The 13,981-nt window shown below is 44.2% G+C and overlaps 4 protein-coding genes across 4 annotated transcripts; 2 read left to right on the top strand and 2 right to left on the bottom strand.

The window, feature by feature from the left end:
- Positions 1 to 1,506: 1,506 nt before the first annotated feature.
- On the bottom strand, positions 1,507 to 2,114 carry LOC131269539 (general odorant-binding protein 56d-like). The gene is made up of 3 exons (XM_058271959.1): positions 2,046 to 2,114; positions 1,841 to 1,993; positions 1,507 to 1,767 (listed from the first exon to the last, which is right to left on the bottom strand). Exons 1-3 carry the CDS (start codon positions 2,112 to 2,114, stop codon positions 1,507 to 1,509), a joined length of 483 nt encoding a protein of 160 aa, XP_058127942.1.
- Positions 2,115 to 2,388: 274 nt separating this feature from the next.
- Positions 2,389 to 4,088, bottom strand: LOC131269547 (angiopoietin-related protein 7-like). Its single transcript, XM_058271972.1, has 4 exons — positions 4,083 to 4,088; positions 3,794 to 4,012; positions 2,916 to 3,690; positions 2,389 to 2,564 (listed from the first exon to the last, which is right to left on the bottom strand). Exons 1-4 carry the CDS (start codon positions 4,086 to 4,088, stop codon positions 2,389 to 2,391), a joined length of 1,176 nt encoding a protein of 391 aa, XP_058127955.1.
- Positions 4,089 to 5,371: 1,283 nt separating this feature from the next.
- Positions 5,372 to 5,843, top strand: LOC131269554 (general odorant-binding protein 56d-like). The gene is made up of 2 exons (XM_058271985.1): positions 5,372 to 5,434; positions 5,502 to 5,843. The coding sequence occupies exons 1-2, from the start codon at positions 5,372 to 5,374 to the stop codon at positions 5,841 to 5,843; spliced, it is 405 nt and encodes a 134-aa protein (XP_058127968.1).
- A 4,649-nt stretch (positions 5,844 to 10,492) lies between these two features.
- LOC131269563 (slit homolog 3 protein-like) lies at positions 10,493 to 11,920 on the top strand. Its single transcript, XM_058271997.1, has one exon. It carries the CDS (start codon positions 10,493 to 10,495, stop codon positions 11,918 to 11,920), a length of 1,428 nt encoding a protein of 475 aa, XP_058127980.1.
- Positions 11,921 to 13,981: the final 2,061 nt, after the last annotated feature.

The raw sequence follows: 13,981 nt of genomic DNA on the forward strand, positions 1-13,981 counted from the left end.
GGAAAAAAGCTTATCGGTCGCGCACCTGACTTTTCCAAAAAAGGAAAGGAAAGGTGACTATGGAAGTTGAAAAAAAATCAATTTTCCTGCCACATCGAAGAGGAAAGATCGTGCAACTCCCGTATAGAGTAACGATTTTCCTCCAACAAAGATATTTCTTTTTTTTTCAAAACCGACAGTGGAAAACCTAAGGGAAAAGAGGAAAAAAATAAACATCCAACACCGGATGCTTTTTCCCGATGTGCAATACTTATCATTCTGGCTCGACGGCGCGAAAGTCATCATCGAACTGCCGGCCTCGATCGGATGCCATTTTGTTGCAGCATGGGAAAGCGTCCATGGCGAAAGAGTAAACACGAATGAAAAGTCGAACACGGAGGGGGGGGCACGTTTAAAAATGAAACGATCCGGAACACCGCAGTCAGGTTTTCCGGTGCGATATCTTTCCGATATCTTACAGCGCAAGTGACTGCCGAACCGACGACCGTCGAACCATTTTCCATCCACATCGTTGCAGGTGTTGATGCGCATGCAAATGATCGGTTTTTTATTTTCGTTTTGGTTCTTGCTTCCCTTACCGAGAGGCATATGGCAAGCGGAAACGTTTCGGTGAACCAAACAAACGGAAATGCGGATGCAATCGGATCAGTGGACAAGTGCTGTCCACAGGAGCGTATCGTTGCCGGTGGAAAATTGGTGCAATGTTGCATCAATCGCTCCGTGGAGATAATATTCCAAATTGGATTGCATTGAAAGTTTTCCCGAATGGTGACAGTTGGAGTGGACGGTAAACAGGCTGATAAGAGCGGTGGAAAGATCTTAATGATCGATACGGTTGAAATACTTTGAACGAAGTTCATGTGATCAAACCATCCAACACAGAGTTGATCAATAAAATTGGATAAAATATTTACACATTTGATTTGACTAAGCGATGCTTGCATCGAATAGTAACAACAATATCATTTCATACCAAAGACATTTGATATTTTATATTAACCTTTGTTTTGTACCTTTACGATACATTAATACTTTAAGTAATAATTATAATATTTTCATATTTTTATCATAACATACGTTAAATGAAACATTTTTACCTTAATTCTACTTTAATTTGGGTTCCATACAATTGGTTTGGAATGTTTTAGTTTGTACATTTTCATTACAATGCGACAGTATATAAACAAAAAGTGAACAAATGAGTTGAATGTGTTGATTTAAAAGTTATGAATGATTGAAAGTTACGAAAAGTACAAAAATCCAAAAGTAACAAACTGTTACCTGTGTAAAAACTTGTGCAAACCACAAAGATTCTAAACGAAGTATTTAGATATGAATCAGGATCGTTTTTCTAAATAAATCGATGAGTTCGTTTCGTCTCAATATGATTTGATAAAGTGAAAAGTTTTATGTTATTATTTCTTGGATTTTCCTTTAAAACAATTTCATTTATTTATCTACTAGTCTTACTAAGTCTGCTGCAAATTATCTAAAGCTTCCCACCAATCACTGCTGTAAGTTTCTCCGGCCAACGCCCTTGCGCAGCTGGAAAAGCTCCTTCGGTACCTTGTGGTTGTTGAGAAAACACTTGTACATCTGGTACGCCTTGTCGCATACATCGTCACCCTCGACCACGCACTTTTTCAGCAGCTCGTTCACCTTGGACTGCTCGATGCCGACCGTCAGCTTCTCCCGGATCACGTCCTGCTGGATCACCCCATCGTCGTCGATGAATCCGGCCTTGTCCAGGAAGCACCGCACGAAGCACTACAACGGGAAAGCGTTTCGGGTAAGTGGATGGAAAGTAATGTGCTGTGTTTTGCGTTGGCTGTTCACTCACCTTCGCCTTCATAGTGTCCACGGAGAAATCGCCACTCAGCACGCGGAATGCGTTCTTGGGCAGTATTCCGGTTTCCTTCACGCACTCGCGTGCGTTCTGGTGAATCCGCCGGATGTGTTCCGCTTCCAGCCTTGCACCCTGCGTTGGGGGAAAAATTCATTATGAATCGATCACGATCGGTGCTGCCGTTACGAGCCGGCCTTACCTCCACAAAGGTCACACCGAGCAGCATCACCGCCAGGGTTAAGGTTGCGATCACTTCGGTGCACTTCATTGTTTGATAACGGATTTTCCCAAACCGATTTTTCACCCGATGGTCACTGCTGCACTGGCGCGCGCTGGTCTGGCACAACACAAACGTCTTAATCACCTTTCTCGAGCTGCTGCTGGCGCGGTTCCCTTCTGAGAACGATGTGGCCAACGGTACTTATACGCCACCGTGAGACCCGAGGTACGCCTTCACCAGTGAGACCCTACAGCAAAACACGCGAAAAGAAAGAAAAAAAAGTGGCGTCGAGGCTGGCGACCGGAACGTTGTGGTAAACAATTCAACTTTGCGCTGATTCATTGAAGTTCTTCGTCGGGTGTTGTGTGTTGGTGCCCTTGGCCGGCGCCCAGACGCGGGGCACCAAATGGCAATGGTAAGTGAAATGTTTCGCTCGGGCTTTCTTGTTACTGGCGAACTTCTCAAGATCACTGTCCTCCACACTCGAGAGCCCAAGTTCTTGCAAGATTTTATTAAGAAGTTAAGAATTTGATAGTTCTCAAATGAAGCAATACATGTACTCTAATGCACAATGGATATTGAGATTTTTTTTCGTGTATTTTAGCAAATATTATCCTTCACTGTATTTTGTTTGTTTTACAACAGTGAAACCAATACTCGGATTAAATTCAACTTATAAGTTTACAGTAAACAACTAGTAGAATAAAACTTATTTTCGTGATTTATCAGATACGCATATTTGTCAGTTTGTTTTGTTCTTTTTCTAATTGATTTCGCGAATCATCATTTTTGAATAAACCAAGCCACGGAAGTCATTTTTTAAACACCACCAATACATCGCTTTCTCACCTGATAAGTTTCCATACGGGCCGTTAAGGTTCGCATTGGTGCATCCATTGAACCACCAAGCTCCTTTTTGATACTCGGCGCATTGAAGACTACTATAATTATCATTATCGCTATCCTTAGTAGTGAACTTCATGCCGTGATTCCAAGCCATTGAATCTCCAGCCGTTCCACTATAATTTCCAATCTTCAGGACGAACTTTTCCGCTTCACTGCCAATCTCGAAGTGATCATACTTTGCATAGCCGTAGTTTCCGCTATAGTCTTTCACTTCCACCATGAGCTCGTGCTTCCGGGTTGAGGTCAGCTGGTGAAGATACTTCAAACCTAACCAAAACTCCCCGTCAATTGTGCCAAAGCCATCGCGATACTCATTCCAGGTTCGATAGAAGTCAACCTGCCCGTTGAAGCGGTGCTGGAATACAATCCAGCCACCGCCGTATGCGACCTGCTCACAATACACCTTTTTTGAATTACCACTCCCAAGATCGATGGTGTAAGTACCAGATTTTTTTGATGGCACGTTTTTGCATGACCAAAACACGTTCGTGTTCTTGATAGATTCGGTTAAGAGTTCCAAACTGTCTTTTGTTTCATTTTGCAGCTTTTTGAAGTTAGCTTCTAGCTCGTCATGTTTTACCTTCGATTGTTCTTCCAACCTGGTCATGTTCCGCATCATCTCCTGCAGGGTATTGTCCTTTGCCTGGATTTGTTTTTTTATTTCAATCAGTTTGCCTTTCTGAGATTCATCTCGCTCGTTCACATTGCGTTCAAGTTCCTAGATAAAATAAATTCTAACTGTAAATCAGTTCATCAACAGATGTTACAATACATGTACACAACTCAATGACTACAATCATAATGCAAAATTAATTTTATACCTTAATAGATCGCTCGATCTCCTGCAGGTAACCGTCCTTTGCTGTAATGTTGTTCTGAAGTTCCATCAACGTGCTCTGTAGACTGTCATACTTTTCCTGAGTCGGACGTTCCATCAACTTCTGCAAAACGTCATCCTTAGCAAGAGTATGATTCTGCTCTAATTCAACAAGCATTTCTTGCAGCGTTTCATATCTGCTGGTCATAGAATCTTCCACTTGCTGCAAATAGTAAAGCAGATCAATAATTGGTATAGTATATATTTTTAGTGAAGAATGATAAATAATTTACCTTCATAGAGCGTTCCATCGACTGCAGCAAGTCGTCTCTTTTCTTTAAGCTCTTCTCCAATTCCAACAACTTTTCTTGCACCTCCTGCAGCAAAGTCAAACCAAGTCGTTGGTTCTTTAATTTGAACAATTTTTTATATTGCAACATATTATTACCTTCAAGGATTCGTTCAGTTTCTCTCCATGACTGTCGATTTCCGCCTTAGCACTTGGGATTTCCGGTGGCCCATTTTGCCGAAAGAAAAGTTTACTCATAAACAAATCTACACCATATCTATCGGAATCCGAGGTGGTCCCGGATGAGAAAAGAACAAACAACAGCACTACACACACGGGAGCCTTCATGGCGAAGGGACACTAAATGCTTAACAGCTTGGTTCTACAACACTTCTGATGATCGACTGCGGATCGCGGGGCTATTTTATATGTCCTGAGGCATGAAAAAAAAGGCCACAGATTTTGATAACCATTTGTTTTGGGAAATGCCACCGCACAATGTAGCCAAAAATAGTCCCGTTTTTGATCGAGGTAATTTCCCGCGATATCGTTTATCACCAATAGTGTGGCTTGGAAAAAAAACATTCGTTCTTCCAAATTCTGTTTGGTGAAGGAAGGTAGCAACGACTTGTTCAAGTATAATAAGATGATGTCATAATGATTTAGTTCTTTCGATACGTCTCGGTTGCTGATATTTCACATCCGGCGTCTCCACTTGTAAGCGGTAAACGTTAAGTATAGTTGTGTGCAGTTTGGGACTAGAACACACTTGTGATATCGTTTTGGCTCTTCGTTGTAGCAAGTTAGTTAATGGTTTATTTATTTTTAAAGCAAATTTTTCTTTACTCGCATTCGTTTTAAATCCGTTCGAGAATGCCTCGAGTTGAAGCTCATTGCACGTGATATGAAATATGGTGTACACGATGCCCAGCTCCAGCTTCATTGAATGTAATTAGTGATTCAGTATGGGCGATGTGTTTCGTGCTCTTTCAGCAATAGCATCTTGAACTTGAACATCGTTCAGGGCAAATCGGGCGCAGTTTGTTTTAATGTAAGTTCTCCCCTCCATATATTGACCGTGGCATTTCTTTCCCTCTCTATCAGTAGGTTGATGCTCGCACAAGAACGATTCTGCTAGAGTTGGACAGAGTATCGCAGATCAAATCTTCCATTTCGAACCAGTGGGAGTTGGGTGTATATAATGCATCGGAGTAGGTCAGTAGTTTATCAGAAACATTCGTGAAGCGTTCAGTGAAACAGATCTAGCAAATCAAAACCTAAACCTAGCTCAAGATGAAACAGACTACCGCAACTTTCACCGTCGTCGTGACATTCTGCCTGCTCGCCGGAGTCAATGTAAGTTCCTTTGTGTACTCCAGCATGACGAAACCTTCCTTCTAACAACATCCAATTCCCAATGTAGGCCTTCACCCTACGCCAGCAAAAGATGGTCAGCATCTTCGCCCTGGAGTGCATGGCCGAGACGGGCATCGATGCGTTGTCGGTGTCGAAGCTGCGCGACGGTGATCTAACCGCCAACGATCGGACGGCGAAATGTTTCATGAAATGTTTCTTCGAGAAGGAAAGCTTCATCGACGCGGAGGGTCAGTTGCAGCTGGATGCCATTGCCGGGGCACTGGAGAAGGATTACGAGCGGGCGCAAATCGACGAAATGCTGGTGAAGTGTGGCGTGCAGAAGGAGGATCCCTGTGAGACTGCATTCCATGCGTACGAGTGCTACCATGACTACTATCAGAACCAATAAGAGAGTGAAGAATTGATTTTTTACCAAGTGATGAACTCCTCAAAGAATACTTCCATGTGATCAAATCCGTCCAACTATGCTTGCTTAAATAAATAGAAATGCAATACTAGTTACCATCACCTAACATATAATGTTACAAAATGTATGACATAAAAATATGACTTTCCATTAAATTAAACATCATTATACAACAATCCTGAAATCCTTAAAAGTATGCCCTGTAAGTCTTAAACAACTTTTTTTGGTATGCAGTGTCTCGCTTTGCAACGAGAATAATACATGATATCTCTCTGGTAAAGCCCAAAAACACACGATTATAAATGAATAACATCATTAGCGAGCCGAGTGAACTTCTTTGGCAGCTGGCTGCAGTCAGTGTAGTCGAGTGAGCCAGAAGTCAACCCAAACGGCATTCCATAGTCAGCATATAAGCTCGTTCGTTTATCATCTTTCCTCGGGACCTTTCCCAGGTCGACAACCATGACGTAGAAAGGGCGTCGATGGTGGTGGTGCAGTAAACGGTAGCCCTTCTTCAAAACCGAGTTCATACATGGTGCCTCTGATTATGCAGTAGGATTATGAGCTTCCCGGTCGCTTCAGGCTGACATACACTTGTGGGAAAGTGCAGCAGTTGCTAGTTACCCAGGGTGGTGTTAAGAAATGTGCAACCATTGCAGTGAACCATTTATCACCTGAGCCCGCGGACGAATGTGCACCGGCAGCGACCGGCCAGATGCAGATAGTGAACCCTTTCTGTTGCTCCGGAAACGGTATGGAAGCCAGTGGAGCCCAACGAGACGGTTGAAATGATGCAACAATTTTGTTTTCCCTCGAGATAAGGAGAAACATTCAAAAACCTTCTTATTTTAATAACGCTGCATGGGAAATAAGAACTGTACTCGAAAAGGAACATTCTGTTATGGTGTTTGTTTTTCTATAATTTCTCAATGGCACACTTTTGTCTCAAACATGACGTAGCTGTTTTTCACGAACAAACATAAATTTTGGCAATTGTTATCTCAAACCATGTAACTTCAAAAAGGCATGTTTCTTTTGAGTTTTCTTTAAAAGAACTATCTGCAAAGTAGCTTAGTTTCATCCTCGATGGTCGACCAGGGCTTCAACTTTATTGTTCCACTGGCGACGAGTTCATTTCTGCAAACTAGAGTACTTTCTGTACGCTGCAATGGAAAAGCCAATGTCATTCTCAAAAAAGAGTCCTTTCCTTTGAAACCAACTTACCTCCACCACTTAGGTCTCAAGCTGCACTATTTGCATTCTGCCGTGCATCGTTGCACATCTTCAAAAGGCTGCCGAAATTGGCTCGAGCGCGGATTGAGGGTTGGCAGAAAACACTTTACCACGACGAAACGATGAAAGGCTGTCTTGCAATACCGAAAAAAATACAGTTCTGTTTGAACCGATTACGATGGAATTTATTGTTTTTTTGTAGAAAGGTAAACGAAAAGGAAAAGTCATTGAAATAGAGCCGAATGTTGGATAAAGTTTAGTGCAAAGATAAACATTTCAAATAAATGGATTTTCTTTTTGAACACACTTGATGCGTAAAGGTATTTTGGATCATCCAAGAACCTGACAGAACAACTTATTTATGGGTATAAGAGAAAATAATCTGAGAGATTCCTTTATCCCTGCTACATTTGAGGGTAATTTTTATATGTCTTTCTTAGTATCCAACTCCCACTATAGCATTTTGAAAATTCGTCTTCGTCTGTCTAATAGCTATAATTAATGTATAGCGGCTCAAATTTGCCTCCATTAAAGACCACTTAGGCTATCAAGATAGTTCGCAACGTTTGCAGCATCCGATCGCGTACTTTAAATACCCAAAGGATTCGAATGCATCCATTAAAATTTCCCATCTCGCATTCGAACGACTCCGTCAAGTGGTAATAGTCTGTCCATCGGTCAATTCACCAACCTCACGTTTCAGAGACCGACGGTTCCGGTCACCCCTTCGGAAAGCATCAGGTACGGGACAAAGCTGAATAATTAATAATTGGATTTTAACCCTCTCTGAGAAAAGGTCAACCATTACCACCGCACCATCATCGTGGGTGGGGTTGAAACCCCAACCTCAAACCGTGAAAAGAAGAGCACATATGGCCCGACATCTTCCGATGGGAAAAGTCGTGTTCTTCCGGTTCACGCTGGGTTTCCACGCGGAGAGCAAACACCTCGTTCCTCGTCCCTCGTTGGAGCGCTTTTGTAAGAAATGCCGTTGATTGATGGAAGTTCCGAGTACCGATACCACGTGTGCCACCCAAACGCGGGGGACAATGGGATGGTTTTCCATCTTCCATCTCGCACATCGCCGCCCTCCTGCCGACGAGGGAAAAACCAATCCCACCCAACCGATGGCCTTGGTGGAAAGATAAGAGATGCTTTGTCTGTCACCGTAGCGAAAGGAACCTCGGGCTTCTAACAAGTACTGGTAACAAATGACATGTTTTACCATTCAATGGTGATCCTTGAGCTCCCTTGGATCCGTTTTGCTCACCCCGTACGCATTCGCCCGATGATGTTCTATTGATTCCACCGCTCCACCAGCCACGGAAACCAGCGTCCTTCGTGTACCCTACGGCGTCGGTCCTTGCTAGCTTATTTATGTAACCTATTAAAACCCAACCTAAGGAACCCCAAAGAGAGGAACGATGGCAGCGGATAGGATGAATAAATCCATTTACTCTCGGAGCAATGCAATATTAACATCAATCGCAACAACCGACCCGACACATCGGCACGAGATAACGTGCGTCACGTTTTTGCCCGGCAGATTGACGGTGGTTGTCTTACAGATTTCGAACGATGGCAGCGAAGGCACGTGGTAACGGAGAGGAGAAACCTTCGGCAGTTCGGTAACGTAAGGTGCAACATAACCACAACCTCGTGCGGAAGCCGTTCCGGAAAGACTCATTTGTCCCGTTTCAATAGCCCGACAGTTCGATGTTGGTCCAACTGTTCAGGATGTCAGCCTGTCTTGTGTCATATCTCTAGACTGTTGTGTAATCCTTTGTCACAGTTGCGTCTCAAAATATATCTTTTTATGACTCCAAACTTTTTTAAAGTGATTTAAAAGCATACTTACAATGCAATGACAGTGTGTTGAAATATTTCAACGCGTGAAATATTTCACTGCGCGCACGTGTTTCGTGTACTTTTGTAACCGACAACTGTTGATCAACAACCGATCAAGTATGTTAACATAAATTCTTCCCAAAATGTTGATGGTGGAATCATCTACCGGAAAAAAATCCATCAATAAGACCATTGTTAAATGTTTGTTGGTGCTTCCCAACATTGTAACGGTTTATTTAACCCTTGGCAGCACATTAGGATAAAACATTTTGGATACTCTATAATAACAGAAGGTTAGTTTTATACTCTAATTTAAATGAAATCTTAGCAGAAATGTTATGTTTGCTTTATTCGATTTTTTCATTTGTTCCTATTTTATTTACCTAGTTTTAGTTTTCTTAACCTTTCTATCGAGACATTTTGGGGTTTTAATATATCGTCGTACTTTAAAGGGTTAACGATAAACTCTTTGCGCAACTTATCAGAAAAAGTTTGACCACGCCTTGCAGCTGTCGTTAAAAGTCGAAACCACGAACAAAAAAAAAGAAACTCACTAGTTGACTGATAAGAAACCAAACATTCAATCTTAAACATTCACAACTCGTTAACAAAGCTTTCTTCTGTTTCCATCTTGTTTATCGAAATTCGGCTTTATTCATCCCGCGTTGATGCATGGGACAGAAATTTACAGCTGGCCATAAAAAGACGGATAGTCACCGGTTGCAAAAATAAAGCTCCGGATGTTTAATGATTCAATGCCTCTGGGAGCCTTTCGCGTCATGGTCGTTCCGTAGAACCACTTCGTTGCGCGTTTGGAGAACCTGGCTACACCACGACCATTGCACTACGTGTGTACCAATGGCTTTTTGGTCGTGCTGATAAGAAATCAAGACCACTCGCAGAAAACACCTCTCAGTGCTCCAGTAACTGCTGGAACGCCGAAGACTGCTGGCGACATTCACGCTTCGCTTCGGACTCGTTTGCTTACGAAATCCGTTTATTTTTCTGCTCAAGATAAGGAAGTTCATATCACACAATAGTTGAACCCTTTCCGAAACCCCTTTTTTGGGCGAGTGATTTAAGAGGCAACAGTCTGGATCTCAGAATTTCAGCACATTGGATCAGTTTGTAATCGTCTGTGGCTCGGTTGACATCAGTCTTAGTTTCCGGTGCAGCTGTTAAAAACCTCAAAGGCGGCGGACGTAGAAGAACCCCAGTGCAGTGCGGTTTCAAGTGAAAATCGATTTCTTATCACACCTCGCGTATCACAGCTGGTGATAAGAACCAAGTGTCGCTGCACTTACTTCCACGCGCGAACGGAACGGGCAAAGGTTTAATTATATCGGGGAGGTGACAGGTTGGAAACTAATTAAAATAAAGGTGCAACGGTCACGTAACGAAAGGGCGGTTCGGTGGAAAACCAAATATTTGATTCGTGCGGTGATAATTTTAATGAAAATCAACCCCACCTACACCGAATTCGGCCATCGAGAGAAAGTTATCTAACCGAGGACTGTGTCGCTGTTCGTGAAAAGAGAACGCTGTCGGAAATGTGGACTAGAGTGAATCTTCTGCTGGTGTTGGTGGTGATTATTGGTGCCCAAGAAGATGCCGAACCTGCGACACAGCCAGTATCACACCTGTGTCACTTCGAGAAACCTCTGCAGGACCCGACAGACTCCGACACCGACCAGTACTGCGATTGTGACGTACACAATGCACCACCCTGGGGACTTCCGGAAATTCATATCGAATGCCGGAGGCACCAGATTCGCGATGACTTCTGGCACGGATATGAGCAGCTGCCTCAGGGCACGGTTAAGTTGGATCTATCACGGAATGCGCTCACCGCCGTGCCGTTTCTAGTCGGGAGCGGTCTGCGCTATCTGAAACTCAGCATGAACCAGATAACGACCGTCCCCGATAAGGTGTTCGCTAACTTGTCCGCCCTGCTCGAGCTCGATCTGAGCGGGAACCGTATCGAAACCATCGGCACCGACGCGCTGGCCGGCCTGGCGATGATCAAGCTGATCGATCTGAGTGACAATCAGATCAGCACGATCGAGGTGAATGCGTTCTCCCAGTTTATCCACCTCGAACGGTTGGTTCTGTCCAACAATTCACTCGGTGCGTTCTTCAACCGGAGCGATTCGGATCTCTACCTTCGCCTCGGTGTCACCACGAAGCTCAACATTCTGGAACTGGAACGGTGCAACATCACCGACATCAATCTGGCCAGCGGAGTCGGTTTGGAGCGAGTCCTCCTGGGCTACAACCGAGTGCAACAACTCTCCCGTCTCCCAAAGCAACTGTCCTACCTCGATCTCAGTGGAACACCCATCCGGAACCTGCCGGCCAAGTTCCTGCCCAACCTGCTGCACCTCGAAAAACTCTACCTCCAAGACATGCCCATCCTGTACACCCTCGACGAGTACGCCCTGTACGGCTTGCCGCGACTCACCCTGCTGAATCTACAGGGTTCCCGCAACCTCTCCTCCATCCACCCGTACGTCTTCGGCCAGAATGTGGTGCGGAACGAAACCGGTACCGCGCTGAAGCAACTCATCCTGAAGGGCACCAACATCCGCACGCTCAATTCCTCCCTACAGACGGCGTTTGAGAGCCTTACCGTGCTCGACATCCGGGGCGCACCGTTGCGGTGCGACTGCGAGCTGCGCTGGTTACGGGACCTGCCGAACCTGAAGGTGATCGGTTCCTGCTTCAAACCGAGCGCCCTCAGAGGGAAAACCTATGGCACGATCGATTCGCACCAGTTCCAGTGCCGCGCCGAACAGTCCTGGGTGTACATCGTGTTCAACGTGGTGCTGGTAATCGTGCTGCTCGTCCTGGTCGCCGTCGGTATCTTCCTGATCATTCGAGCGATCCGACCGAAACCGCACGTCCAGATGCGGAAGGTTGGAGCGACCAGTCCGTACGCTCGCGTTACGATAGAACCGAACCAGGCGGAAGTGCTTTAGGGAAACAGTGAAGTGAAAACACATTCTACTGAGAATGAGTCCTGCAGTGATCTGTATATAGAAATGACATTAGCTTAGGTTCGCTTTTAAGGTAGCGTAGGTACTTGCGAACTCATTTGAATGTAAACCGAATAAAACGGTTTAGAGAGACGGTTCCCCGAAATTCATGTGCCAACAATTAGTATCACAAGACGGATTGTAACTTGAGATAAGGTTAGAAAGGAAGAAAAACTTAGCAATTCAAACAAAACATCGAGCATTTAACATCGATCCAGTACGAACAAACTAAAATTGTTATACTTAGTATTAAATATAAGAATACCACACTGCATAAGCTGAAAACCAAGCAAGAAAAGAAGAAAAACATAGAAAATGGAACATAAAATCAAAGGTTAATAAAACAAAACTGTTACAAAAGAACACCAGCGGTTTTTATTCTTTTTCTCATTGCGACAGGTACGATATGCATTTGAAATTGAGTGGTAAACCCCAAAAATATCATCTCACTCACGGTTGTCTTCGTTCCAAACGCGGCACAAGTAATGGATTGGTTGAAGCGAAAACAAAACCAAAACCCCGAAGAGAAACGGAAAGCTGCGTGAAAGTAAGAAAAACACAAAACTAACAACCGACTGACCTTTAAACACCGTTACCCGCCGAAGAATGGGAAGTAGCTTGAAGATGGCTGAGAAACGTTACTTATCACACAGCAATTGCCCTCCGGAAGGTGGAGCTGTTTGTTTCTTTTTTTTATATGGTCCTCTATTTTGGGCTTTTTCTTCCCACTAATTAAAACTCGGGAATGGTCGGTAGGTGTATCTTTGATAAAGTAAGTGCTTTTTTAAAATGAGAAAAAATCATGCCACACATTTTAATTGCCAAATAAGGAAATATTCAACTAACCAAAACAAGTCAACGAATAACCCGAATGTTCAATGGTTGATAAAAATATTTTTTTCCTGACGACTTTAGCATGGAGATGGAGAGACCCCTTCAGGGAAAAAAAGAAAAACATTCCAAAAGAACCTTCTGATGCCGCCACGTGTTTAAATTTCGTCTATCAACATCTTCTCACCTACTTTTTTGTTTCTTCTAAGCTCTCCCAGTCTAGCTTTTCTCTAATGCAGTCGTGTGCCCCCACGTTGCGCCCTGGGAGATACATGATGGGCGGCCTTTCTTTTCTTCCATTTTCCCACACCACTGGGAGTTGCGAGTTGGTGCGTTCGTTCTGCGCACAGATTTTTGTCCACGTCCTCAAAACCAACCGCGAGCGGGCTCGAGGTTTAATCAAAGTGGAGGAAGAAAGCACACATCATCCAACGGCGGCTTATTCAGCAAATATCGCGACGACTCTCAGCTCCCTGAGCTCGTAGACCCGCGGTTCTCTCACTTGGTGTTGTCAGCTGATGAGGCGAGGGTGATGGGGGGGAACTGTGACGATCGCAGATCCATCTCGCGCGCGATCTTCACATCGCGATCGTTCCCTCTCTCTCTCCCGCGAAGCTCACTTCTTCGTCGATTGAAGAAAAGGGGAGCAGCAGACTTAAAAACAAGAGACTCAACGTCTTGGATACCGGGCCGGGCAAGAGTGAGAGACCACCACGTTGTCGAGTTCGGGCGAGGAAGCGCCAGCGGGAATTAGCTAATCCCGGAGAGACCCGCCAGCCCGCCGGCACTCCGGAGTCGCGGACAGTTCAACTCGGTTGCTCGGATCGTGCGAACTGTGCACGTCGGCGTGAATTCGTCAGCTTAAAGACTCGTCTTTTACGGTACGAGTTCCAGATATCCAGCAAGTGGCCTCAATCCGAAACTCCCAAAAAAAACCAAAAGTTAGTGTAAAAGAACAACCTCTCGGTGATTTACTCGTCTCATACGAAGCTTTACCATTTTTTTGAGGAAACAAAAATTTAAAAAAAAATATACCCACCAACACCATCACCGAAACGCGGCAAGTAACGGTTAACGGATGGATCACAACAAAAGTTCCCGATCGAGCAAAATAAGTTGATACCCGATAGGTGTACGTCTCCAGACGATCAGGTGGTTTGTAATAGGATAACG

This window comes from Anopheles coustani, chromosome 3 (genome assembly GCF_943734705.1).
Source record: "Anopheles coustani chromosome 3, idAnoCousDA_361_x.2, whole genome shotgun sequence".
Taxonomy (NCBI): domain Eukaryota; kingdom Metazoa; phylum Arthropoda; class Insecta; order Diptera; family Culicidae; genus Anopheles; species Anopheles coustani.

Excerpts from the sequence above, each read along its gene's own strand:
- LOC131269539 (XM_058271959.1), bottom strand. The coding sequence starts at position 2,114 with ATGAAGTGCACCGAAGTGATCGCAACCTTAACCCTGGCGGTGATGCTG. Across the intron at positions 1,994-2,045 it reads TCGGTGTGACCTTTGTGGAG|TTTCCCCCAACGCAGGGTGC; the intron begins GTAAGGCCGGCT and ends TCATAATGAATT. Across the intron at positions 1,768-1,840 it reads TGGACACTATGAAGGCGAAG|TGCTTCGTGCGGTGCTTCCT; the intron begins GTGAGTGAACAG and ends TTCCCGTTGTAG.
- LOC131269547 (XM_058271972.1), bottom strand. Across the intron at positions 3,691-3,793 it reads AGATCGAGCGATCTATTAAG|GAACTTGAACGCAATGTGAA; the intron begins GTATAAAATTAA and ends TATTTTATCTAG. Across the intron at positions 2,565-2,915 it reads CCCGTATGGAAACTTATCAG|AACTTGGGCTCTCGAGTGTG; the intron begins GTGAGAAAGCGA and ends AAATCTTGCAAG.
- LOC131269554 (XM_058271985.1), top strand. The coding sequence starts at position 5,372 with ATGAAACAGACTACCGCAACTTTCACCGTCGTCGTGACATTCTGCCTG. Across the intron at positions 5,435-5,501 it reads GCCTGCTCGCCGGAGTCAAT|GCCTTCACCCTACGCCAGCA; the intron begins GTAAGTTCCTTT and ends TTCCCAATGTAG.
- LOC131269563 (XM_058271997.1), top strand. The coding sequence starts at position 10,493 with ATGTGGACTAGAGTGAATCTTCTGCTGGTGTTGGTGGTGATTATTGGT.